We start from the raw sequence: 24,883 nt of genomic DNA, 5'->3' as shown, positions 1-24,883 counted from the left end.
TTACACAGTGCACATTGTCACAGTGTCATTGTAGGTATGAAGGCTAATCAAAATGGTACTTACTTGCGCTTATCCGGATTGTTCAAACCGACTTAAAACTAAAAGATTACATTCTCTCGCGTGAACTCATTCAGGAGTGGTGACTTTCCACGTATTCCCAACTTCTGAACCTGCTCGCCTGAAGTTATGGTTGATTGCTCTTCAGCTGGATATCAACACACCCATTAACGTAAACTACGCCAGAGCGCGTACACACCTCACGCACCGGATGCCGTGCGCGCGCCCAAAGCAGTTGGACATAGTGGTGTATTAGAGGTAAAAAATTATATAAATACTGTTCGGTTTCTGGCACAAACCGATCGTTTCGTGTCTTAGGGCATCAATGTGTCATCACGAGCCGCAAGGTTTAATTTGGATTTGTCTGTGCATGTTTTTTTTTACTCTCATAGATTTTGTTACTATTGCCATGCATTATAAGACTGATAAACTGCAACGGTTGGACTTAAAAATCATCATATGTGTTCTACTGAAGAAACAAAGTCACCTACATCTTGGATGCCCTGGAAGTAAGCAGATAAACATCAAATTTTCATTTTTGGGTGAACTATCCCTTTAAGTTACCTATATTAAATTATATAAATATAAAAAGCATAAAGAATCATTTTTGCCGTCTACAATTTAGAATGCCTGGAATTTTGAGTTTTAATAGACTAATAAATCAATGTGCGTGCACTCTGTGTGTGATTTGGTGATATAGCCTACTTGATAATGTCAGATCGCACATCATTACAACAATACTTACCATATTATCGCAGAAGATATACTGACTCGACTTGAGTGGAAAATGAAATCATCCGCGGTTGTGCGCGCACTTGAGCAAAGGTGTTTTTAGGAGTCTAACTTGCAGACGCCAGACCACTGATTCGTCAAACCTGCTTTCCTGCAGTCCATGTTCTTCTGACTATTTTGTAAGTAACGAATATGCTTTGGGGAAATGTATTGGAGTAAAAATATACATTTTAATTAGGAAATGTAGTGGAGTAAAAGTTGGCTGAAATATAAAAACTCAAGTAAAGTACAGATACTCCCAAAAAATACTTCGTTAGCTACATTACACCACTGTAATTAAAGACAAAACACTCTCCTCTAGCCACACAGTTTAACCTGCCCTGCAACAATGAAACTACACCTACAAAGAGCCTCTCGTTCTTCACTTCAATACGTCCATCTATCTCTCCCTTTCTCGGTCCCCTGAGTGTTTTTGTCATTCGCGGTCTCTTTGCAGGCATTTATCTCCGGGTCACGTAGAATGAGAGCAACCCTGGACTCAGGCCAAGCACAGAGCACAGAGGGGTGAGAGATACATCTGGGGTCACGACTGCAGTATTTGATCATGATGAGATTATTCTGCTTTTTATCCATGGGTATACTGATAAAATCGGATTATATGTGATAGATATTTTTGTTGAGAAATTATTGGGGTTGCATAGTTCACATGGGTGTTGCTTGTCTGTATTCTGACAGAATAGTCTGTCAATATGTGTCATGCCAGTAAATGCTGCCCCCATGAGGAAAATTATGTTAATGTCTCATTAATTTCTCATAAGACATTCATTTCATTCATTTTAATAAGGTACACTGCTTTAAAAAAAAAAAAAAAAAGGTTATAGGCCAACACATAAGTACTTAGTAAAAATATGTTGAAAATTGAAAATCTAGAGTTGTTTGCTTGAGACCAGTCAAATACTTGCTTTATCTTGGTGACATTCCTGTTTATATTTGTTTACATGCTTTCGCTTGTGAAACAAATAAATTGTGGTTGACTGTGTGTGTGTGTACGGTGAATATTTCTCAGGATAGGTCTCTGTTTCTGAGATGTAATTTTTGCATAAGCACATACTTTTAAAAAGACTAAAACATATTGCAATTAATCAACTGTTTATAACTACAACATATAAAACAACTGTGACATCCTGCTTCAACCTGACATTTATGAGAAATACTGCTCGCCTGAGGACAGTCTTCAACCTTTTTTAGCCTGAATGTATCCTATGTTATCATATTCACTTGCTACTCAATATAGCACAAATATGATGATACTGGAACAAAATGAAATGTAAGAAACCTTCGAACTAAGTGATTTACTAGTTTTTAATAAACATTAAAAAATCACTGCTAGAGACTCACCAATTGAGTAATTGGACATCTGTCTCAAAACCTTACAGTTATTGAACATTGCCCGTAACAACCAGTCAACCAGCCCCAACTCCCCTGTTTGTGAATATTCAAAATTTTTGAGGCAGTTATACTGTGCAGTGTTTTACTTAAAACCAGAATATAAAATAAAGCTGCTACAATGATTTGACACTTATGTGACACTTACCATGAAATGTACACTCTGTTAAAATAATGCTAGCTTACTACTCTATTTGAGCAAGTGAAGACAGGTAAACACAAAGCACTGCCATCTACTGGTGACAAGTGGAAACATCCACATCCACATCCAGACTTCAACATCCACCTAGATAAACCACAGGCTGCTGACTTCAACACTCTGCTTGCCTCATTTGACCTCAATCGCGTCTACTGCATCATTCCTGCATCATTCAAACAGACAGAGATCATGATCCCATTTAGCTGAATGTGTGGGCTGTCTTCAGCCACCAGACATCTCTCAGAGTCAGACACGTTACTGATTAGGCTGTGAAGGGCTAAAGATACAGAGCACCTTGTGAGTCCTCTGCCTTATTAACAGTCAGTTAGAGTGAGCCATTTTATGAATATGAGCAGAAAGATACAGTATAACAGCCAGGAAAGTAGTCTTAAAAGAATAGTGCGCCCAAAAAATATAATTCTGTCGTCATTTACTCACTGTCATATTGTTCCAAATGCATGTGCTGTTATTTTCCACATGTAATAGAAAAATAGACATTTTTGTATAGGCAGTTCTTTTAGTTCACGGAGCCTGTTAAGATACAAATGGGACCTAAAATCCAAGCTTATACAATATATTGTAAGGTTTTAGAAGACATTTAGAATATGGTCGCTTAGTAGGCTTATAAATATGAAAGATTTTAATGAAACATATATAATAAGACTGCTGTTTTTTTAACTAATCAATTCAACGCCTCATTCATAACGAATAAAATATGCTACATTTGTCGCCACTTACTGGGGTAAATATGTAATATGAAGAAATGGTCACTGAATAAATATTTTTGGTGAGCTTATTCAAAAGTCACTGGGATGAATCAAACTCCTGACCACTAATGGCAAAACAAAAATCTTATTTGTGATGAGTAATAATAACAGATTTTTCGTCTCTAAGTAAACTATTGGGCCTACTATAAAGCAGATTGTAATGCAAACCATGCAGGGAAGTTGAAGCGGTTGAAATGGGTGAACATTGGTGGTATAATGGCCACTGAGTGTGAGAGTGGATGTCTGTATGATTCTATGTAGGAGGAGCTCAGCTTTGCCTGAAGATGTTGGTAAAAGATGGATCGGGAGATGAGGCAATTTTCCAGCTGAGAGGAACAGAGAGGAGCTCAAATCCCCCGAGAAAGAACAGACAATTCATCACAACACAGTGGAACAGGTTTTGTAGTGTTTGCAGAGACTTAATTCAGTCTGAGAAACAAATGAATCTTATAGAGACCTAGTCAATACCTTGATAACAATGATTATTGTACACCACTTCAATACATTAAAGAACACACCAACAGATTGTAGTGTTTATCTGAAACTTAAATCGATAGATCAGGTTTAATGAAGTGTTTATGCTGGTTGGCCTAGTTCTGTCACTGACCCCTACTGTTTGAGTCAAAGAAAGAGGATTTAAAAACAGGTCAATGTACAAATCCTTTGAGTTTATACTCAATTATAAGGTGAAGTGTGAGACTTCTGTGGTGTCTTTATATTAAAGTGCAAAAAGTAATGCCAAACGAGTCATTATTGTGGTACAGATAAATAAATACATGTTTATGATCTGGCCGCTTTAACATTTAAGCTAGGATAGGAGAAGATATTTTAATATCCAAAAATTACACATTTCAACTTTAAGAATAAGCCAAATGAGTCAAACCAGTTACAATTTCTATAAATCTGATAAAGCAACATAATTATAAGAATTAATATAATAATTATTTGCTGTATATAATCAACTAAGGATAATAGATAATTAATGGATATTTTACATTGCTTCCCCTACTCATCTAAAAGCTGCAAGTCAATTCCCAATTATTTACTGAAGATTTATTATATAGATTCACCTGACATGCACAGACTTGCACAAATGCATCTTCTCCTCCTTTTACTCCAATTGCACACCAGTTAAACCACATATAGAGTTTTTTCACTATTTTGTCTGCACTGCATTGTATATATGTATCCTCCACTGTATTTGTTGTAAATGTATATAATGTGTGCAGTAAATTAAGTCTTCGTCTGTGTGGTCTGATCCTTCTATGTTGAGCAGAATCCAAATGTGACCAGAACCAATTTTAACTTAGATTCTGTTCTCAACAAACTTTGAAAATAGTGCTCCACCTCACCTGAAAATTGTTGTTTTAAAATAATTGCAAAACCTTAGGATCATAATCCTACATGAGCATGTCATGTGACCCAAGTTTGATGTTACAGTTATAAGATCACTTTCTTTGTTAATATAAAGCTAATTGTGTATCAGCACTTGCATGGTTTCCCTCCATTCCCAAAAATCCTGTGACCTAAAAGGAAAATATGGGGGGAACCAGAAGTGCACAGTTTGGTTTGACACATATTGTACCTGCTCAAGGACGTTCTGTATCCTACACTGCTTGATACTCTTCACCGGATATGCAGCAGCAGTCCAGGTCACCTACCAAGAAGTTAAGCTGTGCACACTCAAAAGCAGCTTACTGTCTTTATCAGATCATCTGTGTTTATGTGCTTGTCGGCAAACCAAAATACCCAAAGAAAGTCACTCTCTTTACGGCCTTCCCATTTTCCATAGTATTCCAGCCTTATATGCGTTTCGTGCCTAAAAGCATAACATTATGATGTTTAGTATGGATAACTTCTCAATTTTCAACAGTAAAACCAGGCAGTTATGTAGCTTATCTATGAAAATACCTCCTTGTTTTTAACATATCATGTTAATGATTACTATGAGATATTTAATATACATCACTTTTTATTTAAAAAATGGTCCATATGGTGAAACTCACCAGACCTACTATTCAGATCACTGCCATGTGCCATGCACGGCAAACACCATGTGAATGCAATAATCGCATAATTCTTTGCTGATCTTAGTGGATAAGACAAACCTCCCACAGAGCTCCCAGAATGCCCTGCTCTTTGATCTCATCAAATGACTGGGCAATAGAAATATTTTTACAATTAAACAAGCTTTATTCACAATAACAATTTCTACACACCAAATATTGTCCTAGAATAAAGTCAACTTTTCTTACAAGAAATTTAATTGTATTTTTACAAAAAGAAGATGATATTTTTGTTAATAATTCTACACTATTTACACATAATTAGAATGTTTTTGTAAGAAATTACAAAAAATTACAGGTTTGAGCATAGAGTTTCAGTCTCTGGCCTGGGACGTTTCATGGAACAATTGTGCGGATGTAAAAGCACAGGAGCTCCCAGTGGGAATGCAGAAGTCACAGGTCAGGGTTTAGCTGCCAGTCTTAAGCTGTCTCCTCAACTCCAGGGGCCTTCCTCGAGCATCCCCTCACCCTGGACCTGGTTATCCCTCTGTACCATAGCACATATTGGGGCCTCATTTGTTGCTAGTCTCCTAAACTTGCAAAAAAGTCTCTTATTTTAGCGCTCATGAAATCATGTGTTATCTGATGCTGAACACAGCAGTATACTCATCATCAGATGGGTCACAAAAATATATTTTAAAAAAAATTACACCCTTTCCCAAATCACAACCTCGGTACTTCAAAAAAATAACTTTTATTTTTATAAAGCATTATTTGAAGATAAAACAAAACATCTAACTTGTCCACAAGGGTGGAAAGACACATGTCTAGCTTCTCATAGAATTTGAAAGGTGATTTAAAAAGTGTTTTCTTTTCATTTGCCATACCTGTCACATGACAAATAGTGATGTTTAATCCTAATAAATACAAGTACTCACTGAGGTCAGTTTCCATATTTATATCTGTCACACTATTCCAAATCCCTGACTAGCCATTCTTGAATGTCATGGTTGAATGTTAACTCAAATATGAAATAAAACAAAATATGACTATAAAATTGTTTAGAGTTTGTGTAGCCAAGTACACAGTCAGAGGGGAGAGCAAAGCGGGCAAAATTACATTATATTTATATTTAAAGCCACTCTTTACAAGCCAATCATTTGGATATTAATGTTTTTTTTGTTATTTCACCATAATATGGGTTTCTAATATACCAATTTAATTAAAGAAAAGTATCTGACTGACAAAGGTTTGCATTAAGATTTTTTCTTCACCAGTTCCTCATTAATTGGCTTTGTCTACACTTTGTGTAGTGTGAGTGATATAGTTATAGTTTTAGGCTGTGTCACACAGCTCTCTACCTCAGATAGGTGTGGCCAAAGTTTGATGGGCGGGGTTCGCTCAGCTCACAGTAGCAACAGTCTCTTCATTTGCCCCCTCGTCCACTTGGTTGCCTTTGCCCATGGCCTTCATTTTAGCCATGATGTCAGTGAAGGTCTCTTTGACAGTTTTCTCCAGGATCCAGCCCTCGCTCTCACTCTCAGGGTCTTCTGGGTTGGCCAGCGTGGACAAAGAGGTGTTTACATATTGAAGTCCAATCATTACAGCAATCTAAAGCAAAACATGAAAGATATGAGTTAGATAGTATATTCTTATGAGGTGTATCTAAATATGAGGTGTAGAGAAATAAGTAAACTTTTTTTTTTTGCATTGTGACACATTCGCATTATCATTCCTGTAATGTGTTTTTTTGGTTTAATTTCATATACAATATTTCTATTAACCTCAGTGCCCATAATTCTCATTACTGTAATTTTACTCTGACAGTACAAAAAAGTTATTATATATATTATAGATTTTTATGACAGTAAAAAAAACTGATTGAAATGTTTTTTTTATTTAAATCACCATAAATTAAATTCAAACATTATATTACAAACATTAGCATTGTGTATAAATGACGCACCCCCCACTATAAACATATATACACATCTCCAGTTGGTGATGTGAAATCACCTTTTCCAAGAAAGCAAGATTTAGCCCCACCCCACAGATTACAACTTTTGATCCCTGTGAATCTTCAGTGTCACCACACTCTCTTCTAATCGCCACCACACCTAGTTCAAGGTCTTGTTGTTGCTACCACTTGCCATAAGCCTGGCAGTTTTTGTTCTAATCAATGCTTTTAAATGATTTCCATCAATACTCAAATGTACATGCAAACACTGCAAAATGTTTTTAATGGCTAACTAAAAATGTGTTTCATGCATCGTCCAAATTAACTACTTTAATTAAATTATTATTATTTATTTTTTTAAATAAATATTAGGTAAAATATATTATAAGTATTATTTACCAATATTTTTAAAAGTTAAATCAGTTTTTAAAAATGTCCTTAAATTAACATCTGCTGAGTTTAATTTATCCCAGAAGATCAATCAATATTTCAGTATTACTACAAGGTAGTCAAACAGTGTATTACATTTAATAATAACCAAGCAAGTTAGATGCTTTCCGTGATAGTGCCATGTTAGGTAATTGTTTGAGGGGACGAGGCTCCTGTCCTGTCATGGTATAATGCCATACAAAGGTTAGACATTACACCTCTAACGTTTACACCCTTTTGGGATAGTCTGATAAAAAGGACAGTGAATCACCACTCAAATCTATAGCCAAAACAATGTGTAGCTTATTAGGGGCAGACAACAAAACACCTCGTACTGGCAGTTTATACGATTAAGTATCTAAACTGAACAAAACGTACCTTAAATACTGATCAGAGATCGGTTTGACCTTTATATCACATTCCATTAAGATTAGAGGAGCGTAATTTAAGGGATTAAAGTCTGATCCTGGATCAGCACATTACGATATTCCAAAGCTAAACATCTTACTTGCAAGAGGGTGACAATCAGCACAAGTATCCCAATAGTGTTCATCATTCCACCATAGTAGGACACTAAAGCGTCTCGGCAGCCACGTTTCCAGATGTTTAGCTCTTCGGTGTAGTGGTCATAGCTGTAGTGAGCCGAGTTGTTGGTTATTTGCTGTTGGATGCAGGGCCGTGGAGAGCTAGGGTTGCAGCAACTGAAGGGAACTCCATCCATTAGGTATTTTCCATCCACATTGCTGCTGATTCGGCTAAAGACAAAAAGTTTTGCAAATATGCTTTAGTTTATCACTTCAGTATTGCTCATGTTCAATTTCAGAATGCATATGACAGAAGTAGGACTCAAATGTACAGTAAATTAAAAACAACATTTACAAGATTATCAAAAGCACTGTGAATGTTTCATTTGACATTAATTATAATTTCGAAATAAAATTAATTATATGTGACCCTGGACCACAAAACCAGTCTTGAGTCGCTGGGGTATCTTTGAAGCAATAGCCAAAAATACACTGTATGGGTCGAAATTGTTGATTTTTCTTTTATGCCAAAAATCATTAGGACATTAAGTAAAGATTACGTTCCATGACGATATTTTCTAAATTTCCTACTGTAAATATATCAAAACTTAATTTTTGATCAGTAATATGCATTGCTAAGAACTTCATTTGGATCACTTTAAAGGCGATTTTCTCAATATTTAGGTTTTTTTGCACCCTCAGATTCCAGATTTTCAAATAGTTGTATTTTGGCCAAATATTGTCCTATCCTAACAAACCATACATCAATCTTTTAGATGATGTATAAATCTCAATTTCATTTTTTTTTTTAAAGAGTACCCTTATGACTGGTTTTGTGGTCCAGGATCACATATGTGCATTTCTCAGCCAAAATTTTTGTAAAAAAAAAGGCAACATTCTTTTTTTAGTTTGAAAACTGTGAGTGCTCACTAAAAATAAGCAACTTACAATTTAATTAATTTAGCTCATGTAAGTCACTTTAGAAAACTTTTAATTGACTTTACAGGTTAGGTGTTAAACATCAAAAGCCATTAAAAATCTCTTTGATATTGTTGCACAAGTGTTCGGCTAGTAACTTCAATGTCTATTCCAAGCCAATCTACCAGGTATTCAACTGATTGAAAGGGACAGTAAGCTCTGAGGGCAAGAAAATGTGATCCAAGAAGATTAGCGACAAAATCTAAACTGGCTAACATGCCTGATACCACTTACACTGCAAATTGACCCCTGTAAATCACCCAGTGCCTACCCTCACTTTAAATTTGCTAAATGATTTTGTAAAAATGTGATTATAAAAACTTCAACAACAAACTACTTCATTTAGAAGTGCTGAACGAAATGAATTGAAAAGAACTGAAAGGAAACAATGTTTACATTTAAGGGTGACATCATCCAACCATTTAGAAACAAAAAGACACTCACTCTTTAACTTCCTTAGAGCTGAAGTCCAGGTAACGGTTGCTCACCCACTGGATCTCGAACCAATCTTTATAGTTGTTATTGCCACAGCAGCGAAACTCTATCTGCATGAGATCCAGAGTTCTCTTCATGTAGCAGCGTCCGGGTGTGTCGGTGTCCTTGTAGTACTTCATTCCATTTTTCAGGCCCTCAGCAAGTGTGAACTCTAGAGGAATGCGCGTGGCAAAACACATCACCGCTGTGACAATGAGGAGGAAGTTGAAGAACAAACAACAAATGAGAAAGGGCTTCAAAATGGACTTCCATTTCACAAACTTGGTGGAGTCGAGCGAGTCGTAGCAGATTTTGCCCCCACAGGCATTGAGACAACATGCCAAAAGACCCACACCAATTAGAATGTTGGGTACAAAATGACTCTCATTGTTGTCCATAAGTTCACTTCTCTTTCGAAGTTCAATTTTAAAGAAAAGGCCCATGCTGAAGACCAGCACGCCAGCCATAATGGAAAACCAGTACATGAGCCATAGCATCTGGGCCAGCTTCACCCGTTTCTTCAGGTCAAACTTTACCTTCATAAGAGCCATGTTGAACAACTAGTTAAAGTCCGAAATTAAAGTCCAAAAAGGTATTTTCAGAGTTTGGTGATCTCCAAAGAGAGCTGTGCAATGTAGTTTACAGAAGTGGAATGTTGAAAGTACATTCAAGGCGCAATGTGAAATCCATTCCAGTAAAGCGAGAAATTGTTAGCTACTTTCATGATGATCTTCGCACCCATAATAGTTCAACTCAGGTTCTTCTAAAGGTAAACGCCAATGTAATGCATTATCTTCACAATCCTAAAAATGGATTTTCATCTCAATAATTAAAACAGCAGTGTCCTCAGGTACTGACGCAAATAGTGGTGTCCCTCTATCTGCAAAGGGAGGACAAAAGCCAAGGATCCACATGATTAAACACAAAGTTACTGTACGTCATCCTAAACCCAGCTAATCACCCTCATCTCATTTACAGAAATCCTTGGCCAGTCGATGAGCCTATCTGTAAGCTGCTGCCGTGGTGTGTGATTGGCTTGATTGGTCACATGGTATGACTGGCATAACAACAGAGACACCAAAAACCAGGAGGCAAAGACGTAAGACCAGTACACTTCCACTTCCAGGGTCTTTGAGTTCGTGACAGACATACCACTGTTGATCCAGAGGATCTCTACATTTTTCAAAGTTAAAATATGAATGGAACTGATGATAGTCAAGAACCCTAACACTTTACAATTTGTTACCATTAGTTAATGCATTAGCTAACATGAACTATGTATGAGGAATGTAATTCTACAACGTTTATTAATCTTTGTTAATGTTAGTTAATAAAATACAATTATTCATGCTAGTTCGTAGTGCATGAACTAACATTAAAAGATTTGACTTGATTTTAAGAATTTTTTTAGAGGTTGAAATTAACATCTAGAAGTATTGTTAGCAATGTAAGCATGTTAACTAATTTAGTCAAACGAGACTTTATTGTTTAATTTTACACACAAAACAATAATAGTCAAAACAATTACTAGCTTACAGAACTTCATATTCAGATAATGATTGTACTTGTATCAAAGACTACAAAGGTTGAATTATGCACTATAATAAAGTACCTGAATATAACAGGCCACTTCTTGCAGTTAGTATTAACTGTTATCATTTTAAAATATTAAATGAAAACCCCCTATCTACAGTATATTATTTTGCACATAATACACAAAAGAAGCACCAGCATTAAGATAGTGTATCTGTATAGCATTTTTCCACAAAGCGTTTATGTTCGAAAACCTACAAAAACATTTGTTTCTGAACCAACTTCAGGTTAATCTATGAATCTTTGAATGAATGTCTGAACAATAGTAACAGAATTAAAAGGATTTTTTTTTACCCAAAAAAGAAAATTCTGTTATCGTTCACTTTAACCTGTCATTCCAAACCTGAATGAATTTTTCTTCTTCAAAACACAAAATATACACAAAGATATTTTGAAAAATGTTGGTAACCAAATAGTTGTATTATATTATATTGAATTCCATTGCACAGACAAAAAACAATGAGACAATTCTATAAATATCTTCTTTAATGTTCCACAGAAGAAAGTAAGTCTGCAGGTTTGGAATGACATGAGGGCGAGTAAACGATTACATTTGGGGGGGGGGTGAATTATCCCTTTATCAATGATTTTATTGTGATTATAGTTATTAAATGCATAGACTTGGCAAGTGAATCACAAATAAACACAAATGTGATCAAATTAGACTTTATTATTTTCTTATACAACATTAAATTAATTGCATTCACCATTATTAATTTTATTATTAATTTCAATTTAATTAATTATCAATTAATTTGTAAGTGAGGAATTCTAGAACAACATGTTTACGGCATCTCAATTTTAGCATCACATTGACTCAGCACACAATAATGTAATCAGATCATAATTTTAAGGATGTCCCACAACATCCCAACTACATATTCTCTCAGTCTCAGGAATGACACTCCAGTTGGGTGAAGGTGTGCCAGCAGCAAGCCAATTGAAATCATCCACTTCTCTCCAATTATTTCTGTTCGGATCAAGTCCAGCTACTTTGAAATGATCATGAATTCCTGGATAAGTCCACGTGAATGGGGCAAACTGGACCCCATGACAGTCCTCTATAATTGCCCGGCTGGTCACATGGATATATATCAGAGTGGCAGTGGTGTTATGGGTGCGCAGCTGCTGGCAGGGGAATACTAAAGTGCTGTCAGTGCACTGGTCTACGAAAACAGAGCTGGACACTGGCCCGCAGAGGATCTCACAGCCGTGGACGTTCTTGATGTGCACAGTGCTCGGACAGCCATAAAGTCTGACTTTACAGTTTGTCAGATGAGATAACAGAACATCTCGTTGCTGGATCTCCTCAGCTTGCTTGATTAAGACTTGACTGTCAGCATTAGAGAATCCACACTGATTTACAGAGACAGCAGCATCCACCACTACAGTACCACCCACATCAGATTCAGATGTATCGCTTGTTTGTTGAACCGGTGCAGGCTGCTTACTTGCTCCGGTGTTCCTGGACCTAAAGGCGAATTTCTTTTTAGGCAACAGCTCATCTCTTTTCTCAGCAAGAGAGCTCTGGAGCTTCTGCAGGGATGCCTGCGCCTGTCTTATCTCATACTGCGTCAGAAACCTCATGCTGTCATTGAGGAACTTCTGGAGCTGTTGAGTTTTCAAAGTGATCTCTTCCAGTGATTTGTCGCGGTTATTATGGTTACATATGGAGAGCATCTCCTCGACTGCGGTCTTCTCATCGTTAAAGGTGGACGTGAAGAAATCGCTCTTTTCTTCCGTTACGGTCTGGCTCTCCTTGACGTTTCTCCGGCGCTCTGCCTCCTCCAGCCTCGCTTGATCTCTTCGTAATACGCGTTCGGGAACTCTGATCGCTGAATTTGATTCTCCGTCATCATTCCCCACATTAACGTCCACTCCCAGTGCCGCCATGTTGCTTCTCAAAACAGGCGTGGCGAACGAGCATTGATCATGTGACGACACGTCTAAGTGTGCTTATCGACGATTGGACTAAGAATCAGTACCGTTAGTAACGCGGCGTTCTATTGGCGCATTAAATGTTCAGGTTCATAATAAACTGATGATTGTTTTCCCATACATAATTTAGATAGAGGAAAATGATTTATTACATTGTTTAGACTTTGTTCAGACATTGATGCTAAACTTTCTTCTGTCATATTTATATTTAATTAATAAATGATTAATGATCATTGATGTGAGATTTATTATTTACAGCATGTTTAAAAAAACAACTGTTGATTTATTTATTTTCGAATTTAGAATTTTGCATCACGGCCTCATGACTGTAGAGAAAACTCAATTGTTAGTTGTTTTTATTTGCCAACTGTACTATTATTAATAATATTATCATATCCCTTGCAGTTTATTGACTTGCTTTTGAATTGTGTACATGGTCATATGTGTGCATTGTAAATAAAAATCAAACCAGCATGGCTATTATTAGTTTTGAATTTCAATTTCTATTTAATTTACTTTTACATTTTTTTATGTATTCCAATTTACTTATTTGTCATATTAGTTTTAGTACTTAAACATTTGTATTCAGTCACTAAAAATTAACTTATCTTAATTTTAATTCGTTTTGAAGTGATTTAAATTTTTGTTTTTAATGTTTTCATTTAGTTTTCGTTACTGTTAACATTGAAAGGCTCGCTGGGGCAACAATCACCTATATTTGGCATAATCATACACAGTATACACATAACGCGATCAGAAGGATCCAGTGATGTTCAGTTTTGGGGGTAACGCATTACAAGTAACGCGAGTTACGTAATCAGATTACTTTTTTCAAGTAACTAGTAAAGAAACGCATTACTTTTTAATTTACAAGCGAATATCTGAGTTACTTTTTCAAATAAGTAACGCAAGTTACTTTTTTTTTCCAATTTATTGATTGACAGCTCTCCTGTCCCCATGTTGAGAGAAATCAGATGTTACTGTAGTTCTAAAATAAATATGAATATGCATTAATTCATCTCACTCATAGAAAACACAGATTCAATATTCCTCAAAATGAATAAAAATATGACGCAAACCTACAATAATTAAATGTTAAACAACACAAATATGCTTTATGTATTTAATCCCATTCTGTTAACCAATGTCTTTGCTTCTGACCTTCGATGATCCAGTTCATACTAATAAGCACAAATTACTCTAGACAAACATTTGTGTCTTTTTTTATTGCTGAAGTGTGTTGAAATGTCTTCTTCTGCATTCTACTGTGCGGACGTAAATGTACTTTCCCTTCAGCCTGAGGCTTATTCATTTCGAAGGTTTTTATATTTGCCAAAAATAGAACTTTTTTATTTTTAAAAACAAACAAGCAAGCCCTGTCCAGATTTTAAAAGTAACGCAAAAGTAACGTAACGCATTACTTTCCATAAAAAGTAACTAAGGACCGTAATCCGTTACTTTTTTATGGAGTAACGCGATATTGTAATGCATTACTTTTAAAAGTAACTTTCCCCAACACTGGTGATGTTTCGTTTATAATATTTGCGTCTGGTTCACACTTGTGGGTGATGTGTGATCTCAGGACACAAAGGTGTGGTCGTTAAGGATTCTCCGCCCCCTGTCGATTGTTACAAACACAATTTTTATTCACTTATTCATGTCAGACATTTAGAGTGATTAATCAAAACAGCAGCTTTAACTTGTATTTTGCAGAAGAAGCCTTCTCGATAGTAAACAGCGAGTTTAGGAAACCCCTTTTCTTTCAAGTAAAGAGCCCTATGGAGTGTAGTGCACTATGTAGTGATGCTGCCTTCTGCTGGAGCCGCACTGCTCCGCCGGCCCGTGCAGAGATGGCGAGGAAACCCCGTGGACACGGCACTGCTTTTTCATGACGGTGAGTTTCCCCTTTGAGTGTATTATAATTTTGTGATAAAAATTTCAAGGAAAAAACACACACTTCCTCCCCTTCCTTCGGGGAGGGAAGAGCAAGCGTGGAGAGAGAAAAATCTATCTGAGACTGAGCAGCAAGGACAGTGAGGGAAAATATATATGAGTGGGAGAGGGAGAAAGAAGAAGAAGGAGGAGGAGGAGGAGGAGGGGGAGCAAATTAAAAGTTGCCAAATGGAGATATTGGGTTTCAAGAGGAGTGAGACAGGAGTAAGGGTTTGCCTCTTATTCAAGTCGTCTTTGTGTGATGCAAATTCAAATAAATATTTATGCTTCGCCAACGCTCTGTTCTCCGCTCGGTTTTTGCTCGACGAATTCAGCCGTTTCTTAATAGGTAGGGCAGCGTCCACAACCTCAAGAAGGCCATCAACAACTCGGAGCACGAAGAATGCTTAGGACTCGCCTGATGATCCGCTTTTACCCCCTTCACAAAACCTACGACATCCGTGCCAGTATTAGCCGAGCCGTCCGAAGCCGAATACGCGTTTCTTCGTGCCGCCCGTCCTGCTTGCGCTCCCCGGCTGTCACAGATGCACAAATACGCCTCTAGAAGAGCATTTTCGAGCCGTGCGACTAAACTAGCCTCTCCAGCCTCGGTCTATTTATGGACAAAGTCCCTGTGTGTTTCTAGCTGTTACTTTCAGCGAGATTAAGGCGGGTTTTGTGCGTCCTGCCCTTGCGCCATGGAGAGCCTTTTCAGTCCTCCCTGCCACCGTTTGACAAGTGAATCTGTAAAATGCGTCGCCTTGCTTCGACAGGGTTTTACTGTGTATTTTGAGGGGTTGCTGGTTTCCTACGTGTCTGTTTTCCGCCCCTTTGACTTAACAGGCAAAGAGGATAGATAGGGTTTTTTTGTTAAGAGAGGAAGAAAAAAATGATTCATCTCCTCCCTCATTTGGCTTGCTAAGTTGACTTCAGCCTTAACGAATACTAATATACCTCTCATATTCAGTACGTCGTTTAGTTTATAAAAACCTTAATTGCATGCATATGCACGAATTAAAAAAAAAAACATTTTGAAGTTGTTTATCCAGGACATGTGAAAGGGCCGGATTAATCTGTCATACTTTCTTCTTCTTCTTCCAGATCGCACTACACGGATAATGCAAGCTTAGTCTTGCTAGTTAGAAAATGTTACAACTTTTGAATGTGAATAGCATATATAAAATATTAATATTGAGACGTTATTAATCGTATCCATTTATAACCTTCAGACTGTCCGATCCTCGAGTTTCGTTTTCTGTTCTTGTGTGTATGCTGTTTAATGATTAAATAAAGGGTTAGATTCGCAGTGGTGGACTTCTGCAAGTTCATTAAGCTGTTTTTAACAGCGCGTCGTTGTTTGTTTTGAAACAAAAGCGCAAAAATGTGTCAATCGAATGCTGTTCATACGTGTAATCAATATTGGGGGGGAAACACACACACACAACGAATTTCATTCCCTCACTAGCCTTGACCATAAAATGTGTTATAAAACATTAACAGAAGCTTGTTAAGTGTGAGTGAACAATCAAACTGGCCAAACATGTTTCACCCATCCCCCACGTCGCTTCCTTTGTCACATTTCCACACCTGCATTTTCAAGCTGTTCACTTTCCTATGGCTACTTTACAAAAATATGATCTGAAACTACAGTCGAGGAGCATTTTACCACTGCACAAGTACTCTGCGTCATAATGTCTTTTGTCTGTCGGTTGTGGCGAGCAGTGGCGCAGTTTCAATCTCCAGCCGCCATTTTAAAGTGTGTAGCTGCAGCAAAGTGCAGCCATTCTTTCTGTCACACAGTCGACTTGTGTATTTTTAAACATAGACATCATATTCGTGTTTAAATAAAACTGCAATGTATATTACACAGTTTTACTGTTCAAACATTACTGTTTCATGTGTTTGGTGCAATGTCAAACAGTTTATTACTGTTTAGTACACACCTATATAATGTGTTATTTTTTGTTTTATATATATTTTTCTCTGAAAATAGAATGATGTCAGAGAATGCCACTTCATAAACACTAGTTTGACATTTTTAGTTATTAATTAATTTGAGTTTGTCCCACATTTGTGTATTTACATTGCTAACATGTTATTTCAACAGCCGTTGCCCATAGTTTGGCCTGTTAATATATCTAATTTATTATTGTACCTGAATTTAATATGATATATTTAGGCTTAACCTCCCTGTTGAAAAAAACAGCATATGCTGGTTAGTTATGTTTTGACGCTGGGATGCTGGTCCTTTACTGGTTTAAGATGGCCCTTTGCTGGTTTAAGCTGGTCCTTTGCTGGTTTAAGCTGGTCCTTTGCTGGTTTATGCTGGTCCTTTTGCTGGTTTATGCTGGTCCTTTCCCAGCACATGACCAGCATAAACCAGCAAAAAGACCAGCATAAACCAGCAAAGGACCATCTTAAACCAGCAAAGGACCAGCTTAAACCAGCATCCCAGCGTCAAAACATACCTAACCAGCATGTGCTGGTTTTTTCAACAGGGCTATGCTTTAAATTACAAACTATACCTGAGAATGTTCATTGACAAACTGGGGTCCCTGACAGATTACAGGGATTTGATTTTGTTTTAGAACATTATACACATTTAATACACATTATACATTTATTGGATCCTTCAGGTGTTTTCAGGAGCAAGTTCATACAAATTATATTTCAGCATAGTCAAAGTCAGGGCCGAGTTAAAATGTAAGGAAACTGTACTTTGTTGAGTTCATTGAAAAATCTATAAATCTGTAATTACTGTGTTACAGGTGTAATGGATGATGAAGACGACCGCCGTCTTCTGGATTTTATAGGGTAAGCAGCTTTAGATAATTTGATGATTATAGTTTAAAGAGCTACCGACACAAACCGTTTTATTTCATTAACTGTTTTATTTCAACAGAGATGTGCAAGCATTGAATGAGTATCTTCATGGTTCAAATAGTAAATCTGTAAGTATGCTTAGAATATATGACATTTGTGTTTTATATTGAAAGGTTATTGACAACTTTCAAATGTGACATTCAAACAGATTGGAGAAGATGATGTGACTAATGCAGCGTTTGGGTCGGCCAGTTCATTCTTCACCAGTGACGCAGTGAGTATAATCAAAGTCCTTATCAAGGAATGTTAGCTCACATGGTGGCCATATTTGAAGTGACTCTGGGCAACTATTTTGGGCATAAAGACCAGTTACTATCTACTTGAGTGGGAACTTCTTTTCAAACTCACATTAAAATAACATATATTAAATGATAAACGAAAATATGATATGAATTGCCCCATAGATGTTGTTTCTTATGCTCAAGAAAGGGATTTAGAAAGAGCATCTAAACAACAACTGGTTTTCTACTCAGGGTGGCTCCAACGAAGAACTCAAAGATGACCACAATCATTTGGGAGAGTTTGGGGAGGCTGATGGAAGCAGTCTTCCTTTCATCGAGGATGACCTCGACAGTGGAACCTCACCAGATGGAGTCGATCTTGGGGGCGAGGACCAACCCTTTGACATCCTTCAGAAGTCATTGCTGGAAGCAGATATTACAGAGCAGACATTGGCTCAAGAAGCCCTTTTGGACTCCCAGCCATCTCTCATTCCCACAGCTACCGCCTTCCCTCAGCAGCTGGTCTCTGGAGGGTTTGGAGGTGTCGCGGGTCCTGGTGTGGTGGCACCATTGGCACAACCTCAGGCTTTTATACAGCAGGTTCCCCAACTACCCATACCAAATGGCCCCGCTGGACACATCCAGGTAGTGGGGTCCTTCAATGGCAGTGCCTCCTCCATGATGACTATCAACAGTTTGGAACAGTCTCAGATCTTGTTGAGGCCGAGCGGAAATGTAGTGACAAACAACAGCGGGCAAGGTACCATGTTCGCCCCTTCGGCAGCTGGTCAGGTGTCAATGTCCTTCAATAAAGGGACGATACCTCTTCAGAATTTTATCATCCAGAGAGGCCCTATGCAACAGACATTGATTAGACCCATTCAGCCTAAACCCTTACAGACAGGGGGACAAACTCTATACAATATCAGCAACATTGGGCTTCAACCCAGCACCACCACTACTGCGAATTTAGTCAGTAGCCCCTACACAGCCAGCGGCTCTCCTCAGTCTGCTCAACAGGTGAAAGTGGTCAATCCAGCCAGCAGCATTGTAATGCATTCACCTCTGGGGCAACAAGCTCAACCACAGTCCCAATCCAATCTGTCTCAAGGGCAGTTTTTGCTACCCACTTCTATTTCCCTCACCCCTGGTACGACTGTTCACGGCTTCCAGGCTGTGAATGGGCAGGTGTTACAAACAAACACTCAAGTGGGCGACCAGTCGTCATTGAGCACTACCACCTACTCCATCCTCACCAATCAGAACACAACAGTACAGCTTATCGCTGGGCAGAACTTTTCAACTGGAGGCCAGCTGATAGTCAATCAAGGTTCACCGACACCTGTTGTGCAGATGTCTCAAAGGCCTGGTGCCACGGCCAAAGTTTGGACTGCCAGCTCTTCGCCTAACCCAACACCTGTACAGACATCACAGGCTTCAGGCCACCTCACCATGGTCAGTTCTGGCATCCAAGGCCCACAGGTTTGTCAACAGTTATCTGTGACCCCAGGACAGCACCTCCTAATGCCCATGGCCCAGAACATTCCAGCTACTTCTGGTGTTCAGGAGTTTCAAGTCTCTTTAAACCAGGTGAAACATATTTGAATCAACTGATCTACCTATACTTTTTTTATTGCGACTTTGCTTGCCTTTGTTTTTAATGTGATTGTTTCATCACATTTGAATGTTTCTTCAATTTCATAGGACACCACAACAGCAACACAAAGAGGGCAAACACAATTAGTTAATCTCCTTGGTACCAAAAGTAAGACTCCTTTGAAATATTTTGGTGTTTCTGTCAGTGAACAGTTTTAATGAAAACTTTTTATGTATTTATTTATGCATTCATTTATTCATTCCTACATACATATATACACTATCATACAAGAGCGTGGGGTCAGTAAAATTTTGTAATGTTTTTGAAGCATAAATCTTTTATTCTCACCAAGGCTGCATTCATTTGATTACAAATAGAATAGTACAGTAAAAACTACTAATAATTGTTTTCTATTTTAATACATTTTTAAATGTAATTTATTCCTGTGATGGCAAAGCTGAATTTTCAGCAGCCATTACTCCAGCGTTTACTGTCACATGATCCCTCAGAAATCATTCTAATAAGCTGATTTGATGCTCAGGAATCATTTCTTATTATTATCATTGTTAAAACAATTGTACTGCTTAATGTTTTTGTGGAAAAAAATTTCCTCTCTTGCATCAGTTAATTTTTTTTTTCTTTATTTGATTAAATCTTAGCTGTGAAAACACTCACTCCTGTCGGTCAGGAATGGCCTCTCACACCGAAGCGACCTGCAACTCAACAACTTACTCGAGGAGAAATGTGAGTGCCCAAATTGTACTCTGCACCTGTTACAGTTGGTGTCAACAAATAGTAAAAATAATGATTTTTAACACTGGGTCTTATTTTACAGGGTTCTCCAGCAGTTAAGACGAGATCACAGTGGAGTCATGTCTTCAGAGCGGACGCGCTTCACTTCATTTAATGATGTCATTGACAGATTACTGCCCTATCATGTTTTCCAAGGCTCACCACCACGAGATGAAGGTTTCACTGAAGGTGCATTTTCAACATTTCCTCAACATATTTAATATTTAACCACAGATAAGTATTGACTGAATATGACCTAGTTTCTGATGGCCATTTTTAACTTTACAGTTGATGAGGAGTTTGAGGCAGTTGCTGTACAAGTGTTAAGCAGAACGCAGGCCATGGTGAACAAATACAGGCGCTTACTCATGGTGGAGTCAGAGGTGGGTGTAGAACACAGCACTTTAAATTATGTACAAAAGACCTCTTAGAATTATTTGTAGGTAATTACTCTAATATTATTCCCATTAATGCAAAACTGATCACTGCTTACTGCTCTTTCAGAGGTCCAGCCCTTCATCAGAAATGGTGATGATTGACAGGACTTTTAATCAAGATGTACAAAAGACCTCTTAGAATTATTTGTAGGTAATTACTCTAATATTATTCCCATTAATGCAAAACTTACTGCTCTTTCAGAGGTCCAGCCCTTCATCAGAAATGGTGATGATTGACAGGACTTTTAATCAAGAGGAACGGGGCAACTTGACCCAAGACAAACGAATGATATTAGTGGATCCAGGTAAGAGATGGAAGCCTGGTTATATTTAGCCATTTTCACTGTCTGTCATTGCTAAGTTGAAACATTTTAACCTAAGTTGAAACATTTCTCAGATATTGTGTTTAAAACCATGTTGACGTTAAGTAAATTCACAATGTTTCCTATTAGTTTTATTTTGGTTAAATAAAGTTGAGTAGCATTTGGAAATAAAATGTATTTTTGGAGTTTGGTGCTCACTCATACTTTTTTTGTGATCAACTTTTACATGTTTTATTAATATGTGCACATCAGCTTTGTTATGCAAAGTAACATGTATAATTATATACAATTGCCAAAGCCCTAGAGAGCATCTATTAATAAATTCAACCAAAATTGTACAAATGTTTTGTGCTTGATTGGCTGTATGTTTGTAATGTTTCGTTACATCGCTCTCTCAGATGGCTTTCTGGAAGACTTCTGCTGTGGCACTAAACTGAAGATCCAAAGTGCAGAAGTTTTAACCCCAGCCTCCCATGAGGGCAATCCCAGTGTAATGGAGACATCCCCAAGGCATTCCATAAGTCACACCGGAAGAGATGGGCAGGGTATGAACAGCCACAGAGAACCTGCTTATAGGACAGAACCTCAACAACAAGGAATGGAGGAACACAGAAGAACTCCCATCAAGTGCATCCTGGATCTAAAAAAAAAGAAATCCATCAACCTAATCAGCAGCAACAGTCAACATGCACACTACCCTACATCTCCCAGCCAATCACAGCATAGCTCCGCCCAAGGCTACCCTTCGAACCTGGTGCAGGGTCATGAACAGCAACATCTCTCAGATCATAGTCACGCCCCATTGGCTGACACTGACTCTGTGCTTGAGGCTGCCGTGAATAGCATCTTAGAATGTTAGACAGTGCCATATTTATGTTTGTTAGTTGTTCCATGTTAATCTCATTTCATTTCATGCCATGTGTGTGCAAGCTGAACTCCACGGCACGTGTGAGCAGATGTACATTGGCATTATTGGGTGTGCACACAACGGCTCTGATGATGTCGAGGAACAGGAAGGTGAATCTGGTGATGGTGATACTCTAATACTGTGCCTGTTGTCCTAGAGAAGTTTACATAAGTAAGCCTTTTTGACATGCTTCACAGGATACATTTGTAACCACACACACACATAAATACATGCACACATACACACACAATCAAGTAGTAAGTGTCATGTTTGAAATGTCATGAGTAGACATTGATATTTGTAGTTTATCGGTCAATATCAGACACTTAGTCTAATAGTCTGTCTGCACTTAAGGTTGTATGGTTGTCTCAACACTTATGTTGTATCATTGCAGTAGACTTTGACCAAGTGATGCACACGAACACACCTGCGCGTTGAATTGTTTTTGAGCATTGGCTGTGCTCTTTATTTTTGGTTTACTTTTTTGTTGTACCTTACAGGTATGTGACCTCTCCACAGTGACAAAACTCACTTGTGTGGTTTTGTGCAGGGGAAAGTTAAGTCCTCAGATTGAGGGTACAATGTTACATTATGTTTATCTATATTTGTTTAATTAATTTTTTTTTTTTAAATGATGCATAATACAATTTTTTTTTTTTTTGTAAAATCTGTGCTGCTCCCTGCCTGGAGAAAGTATGTGCTGTTTTGTATCTAAAGTTAGTGTCTCAAAGAACTTGCATGGGTGAATCTCATAAAAACGTACCACATTTCGACCCAAAATGAAAGGAAATAAAAATAAGTAATATTTAGCAAAAATAAATGAAAACCATTTTTAGGATCAGCAATATGTTTGTTTTTTGCATTGTGATTGCAATTTTTTCATGATAATCAAGCAAATTTTACCTTAAATTTTTATTGTTGTATTTACATTTGAATTTGTATTATTGTCATCAAATTCATATTACATATTTTGAAAAAAATAATAAAAATCTTTTTCTTTTTTTATAAAGTATGGTATATATTTTAATAAGCGTGAATTAAAGACAGTGCAACAATACCGTTATGTATAAGTACATTATAATTGAAATGTATCTTCGTTTTTTTCTCACATTATCATATATTGCTACTTTAATTATAATGAAAATACGTTTTGTTGCATTAATGAAAATTGGTTTTAAATGTGTTTATAGTCATGCAATAATGTCATAATACAACAAAAATCAAATATCATTATTAAACATATTTCTTTCCTTTGATTTGAGATTTCTGTGAGATTCACCCACATTGATGTTGTTTGAAACTTTTCATTTTCCCTCGTGCGTTGAGTCCCCTGCTGGTCAGGCTGTGGTCTTGGCGGTCGGTTTGCAGTTTCTGCCTCTGGTGGCAGCTCCTATTTGCACATGTGGACATGACCTTGTTCTTGACAGCTAGCCATGCTCACAGCTCTTACAGCCCCTTTGCAGATCACTTCTCATATGAGTTATAAAGTGGTGAAAGCAGCAGTAGTGCCGTCACAGCATATCAGGTTTTCTTACCCTAATGAGTTGCATTAGGAGATGGCTGTTAACTGAGATAATGTAGTTTGGTTGAAGGAGGACAGGCCCACATTTCAACAACCAGTTTTAAGAAATCATTTCTGAAGAGGAGACTGTTAGCATTCAGTTGTATTTTGTAGGATAGAACATATATTAACTGTGCCATTACAAGGCTTGTGAGATTCAATGATGGGAATACGACCAAGACAATGTCAAAAAACTGACCAGAGCAGAGAAACCGTAGTGTGTGGACATTTTCACAAGTCTGCATTTCCATCAGCATCCATTCCAGAGCTGAAGAGAAGGATGCTTTATTTCCATCTATACATGTCATCCCATTGTTTTTGGATCATTAACACTAAACTCCACTGTCTTTCCCAGCAGTTCAACCAAAAATGACAAACAGACAAACAGAAAAAAAGTGAAATATTCTTCTCTCTGATCTGAGCTCTAGGGGTCGGTATTAGAGAGCATTCTGAAAGACCTTCACTTCGAAGGGCTTCGTTGCCTTAGGAGAGAGCGAGTGAAAACAAGTTTAAATAGTCTATCATTTGTTTTTACTGCTTTTTGTTGTGCGAGTGTGGCCTTCAGTTATCGTAATACCCCGTTTTATTTTCTGCATCACCCAAAACTTGATTTGTAATGTTTGTATTACAAAAAAGAAAAACATGAAACACAAAATATTTATACTTTTTGTAAAGAAAAAGAATGTAAAACAAAAAGTTATTTTTATTATGTTAGGTATGTGTTCAGTCATACTGTATGTGGTCAGGTCATGATTTGTTGTTTTTGTGAGTGTTCATTACAACAGCAAAGATAAATATTAAATTCATTTTGAATACAGCTAATATTTTGTAATGTCTTCATTTTTGATGAATTATGGATATTTATATATTTTTCATATAAATGAGCAAATTAAAGGATGGTCATGTAAACAAATAAATGAAATATATGACAAGTCTTACAAAGAAAACCCAACAGTGTTGAACAATATTGTGTAATTTATTAGATCTTAGTCCACTACTCGGTTACACAAAAACTGCACACTTGTTAGAACAATTTTTCAAATTATATAAATATAAGTTTAGCTTAACATTCTCTTTCTTTGTGAATAAATGAATATTTAAAAATGTAATAAGATAACTCCATTATCCAT

At 37.3% G+C, this 24,883-nt stretch overlaps 3 protein-coding genes across 3 annotated transcripts; 1 reads left to right on the top strand and 2 right to left on the bottom strand.

The window, feature by feature from the left end:
- Positions 1–5,540: 5,540 nt before the first annotated feature.
- Positions 5,541–10,477, bottom strand: LOC107581607 (peripherin-2-like). The gene is made up of 3 exons (XM_016267237.1): positions 9,540–10,477; positions 8,102–8,348; positions 5,541–6,818 (listed from the first exon to the last, which is right to left on the bottom strand). The coding sequence occupies exons 1-3, from the start codon at positions 10,118–10,120 to the stop codon at positions 6,609–6,611; spliced, it is 1,038 nt and encodes a 345-aa protein (XP_016122723.1). The 5' UTR covers positions 10,121–10,477; the 3' UTR covers positions 5,541–6,608.
- A 1,184-nt stretch (positions 10,478–11,661) lies between these two features.
- Positions 11,662–13,157, bottom strand: LOC107581680 (tubulin-specific chaperone C-like). Its single transcript, XM_016267298.1, has one exon. It carries the CDS (start codon positions 13,053–13,055, stop codon positions 12,012–12,014), a length of 1,044 nt encoding a protein of 347 aa, XP_016122784.1. The 5' UTR covers positions 13,056–13,157; the 3' UTR covers positions 11,662–12,011.
- A 1,545-nt stretch (positions 13,158–14,702) lies between these two features.
- LOC107581606 (GLTSCR1-like protein) lies at positions 14,703–23,022 on the top strand. The gene is made up of 11 exons (XM_016267236.1): positions 14,703–14,994; positions 17,801–17,846; positions 17,935–17,983; positions 18,064–18,129; positions 18,389–19,726; positions 19,841–19,901; positions 20,393–20,477; positions 20,569–20,714; positions 20,814–20,908; positions 21,165–21,267; positions 21,684–23,022. The coding sequence occupies exons 1-11, from the start codon at positions 14,904–14,906 to the stop codon at positions 22,142–22,144; spliced, it is 2,541 nt and encodes an 846-aa protein (XP_016122722.1). The 5' UTR covers positions 14,703–14,903; the 3' UTR covers positions 22,145–23,022.
- Positions 23,023–24,883: the final 1,861 nt, after the last annotated feature.

Source organism: Sinocyclocheilus grahami, unplaced genomic scaffold (genome assembly GCF_001515645.1).
Source record: "Sinocyclocheilus grahami isolate Dianchi unplaced genomic scaffold, SAMN03320097.WGS_v1.1 scaffold36.1, whole genome shotgun sequence".
NCBI lineage: Eukaryota > Metazoa > Chordata > Actinopteri > Cypriniformes > Cyprinidae > Sinocyclocheilus > Sinocyclocheilus grahami.
This window is presented reverse-complemented; position numbering and strand designations above follow the sequence as displayed.

Coding starts and splice junctions, on each gene's coding strand:
- LOC107581607 (XM_016267237.1), bottom strand. CDS start 10,120: ATGGCTCTTATGAAGGTAAAGTTTGACCTGAAGAAACGGGTGAAGCTG. Junction 8,349..9,539: donor AGCTCTAAGGAAGTTAAAGA/GTGAGTGTCTTT, acceptor TTTTGTCTTTAG/CCGAATCAGCAGCAATGTGG. Junction 6,819..8,101: donor TGATTGTCACCCTCTTGCAA/GTAAGATGTTTA, acceptor GTTTTGCTTTAG/ATTGCTGTAATGATTGGACT.
- LOC107581606 (XM_016267236.1), top strand. CDS start 14,904: ATGCTGCCTTCTGCTGGAGCCGCACTGCTCCGCCGGCCCGTGCAGAGA. Junction 17,984..18,063: donor ATGGTTCAAATAGTAAATCT/GTAAGTATGCTT, acceptor ACATTCAAACAG/ATTGGAGAAGATGATGTGAC. Junction 20,478..20,568: donor CAACTTACTCGAGGAGAAAT/GTGAGTGCCCAA, acceptor CTTATTTTACAG/GGTTCTCCAGCAGTTAAGAC.
- LOC107581680 (XM_016267298.1), bottom strand. CDS start 13,055: ATGGCGGCACTGGGAGTGGACGTTAATGTGGGGAATGATGACGGAGAA.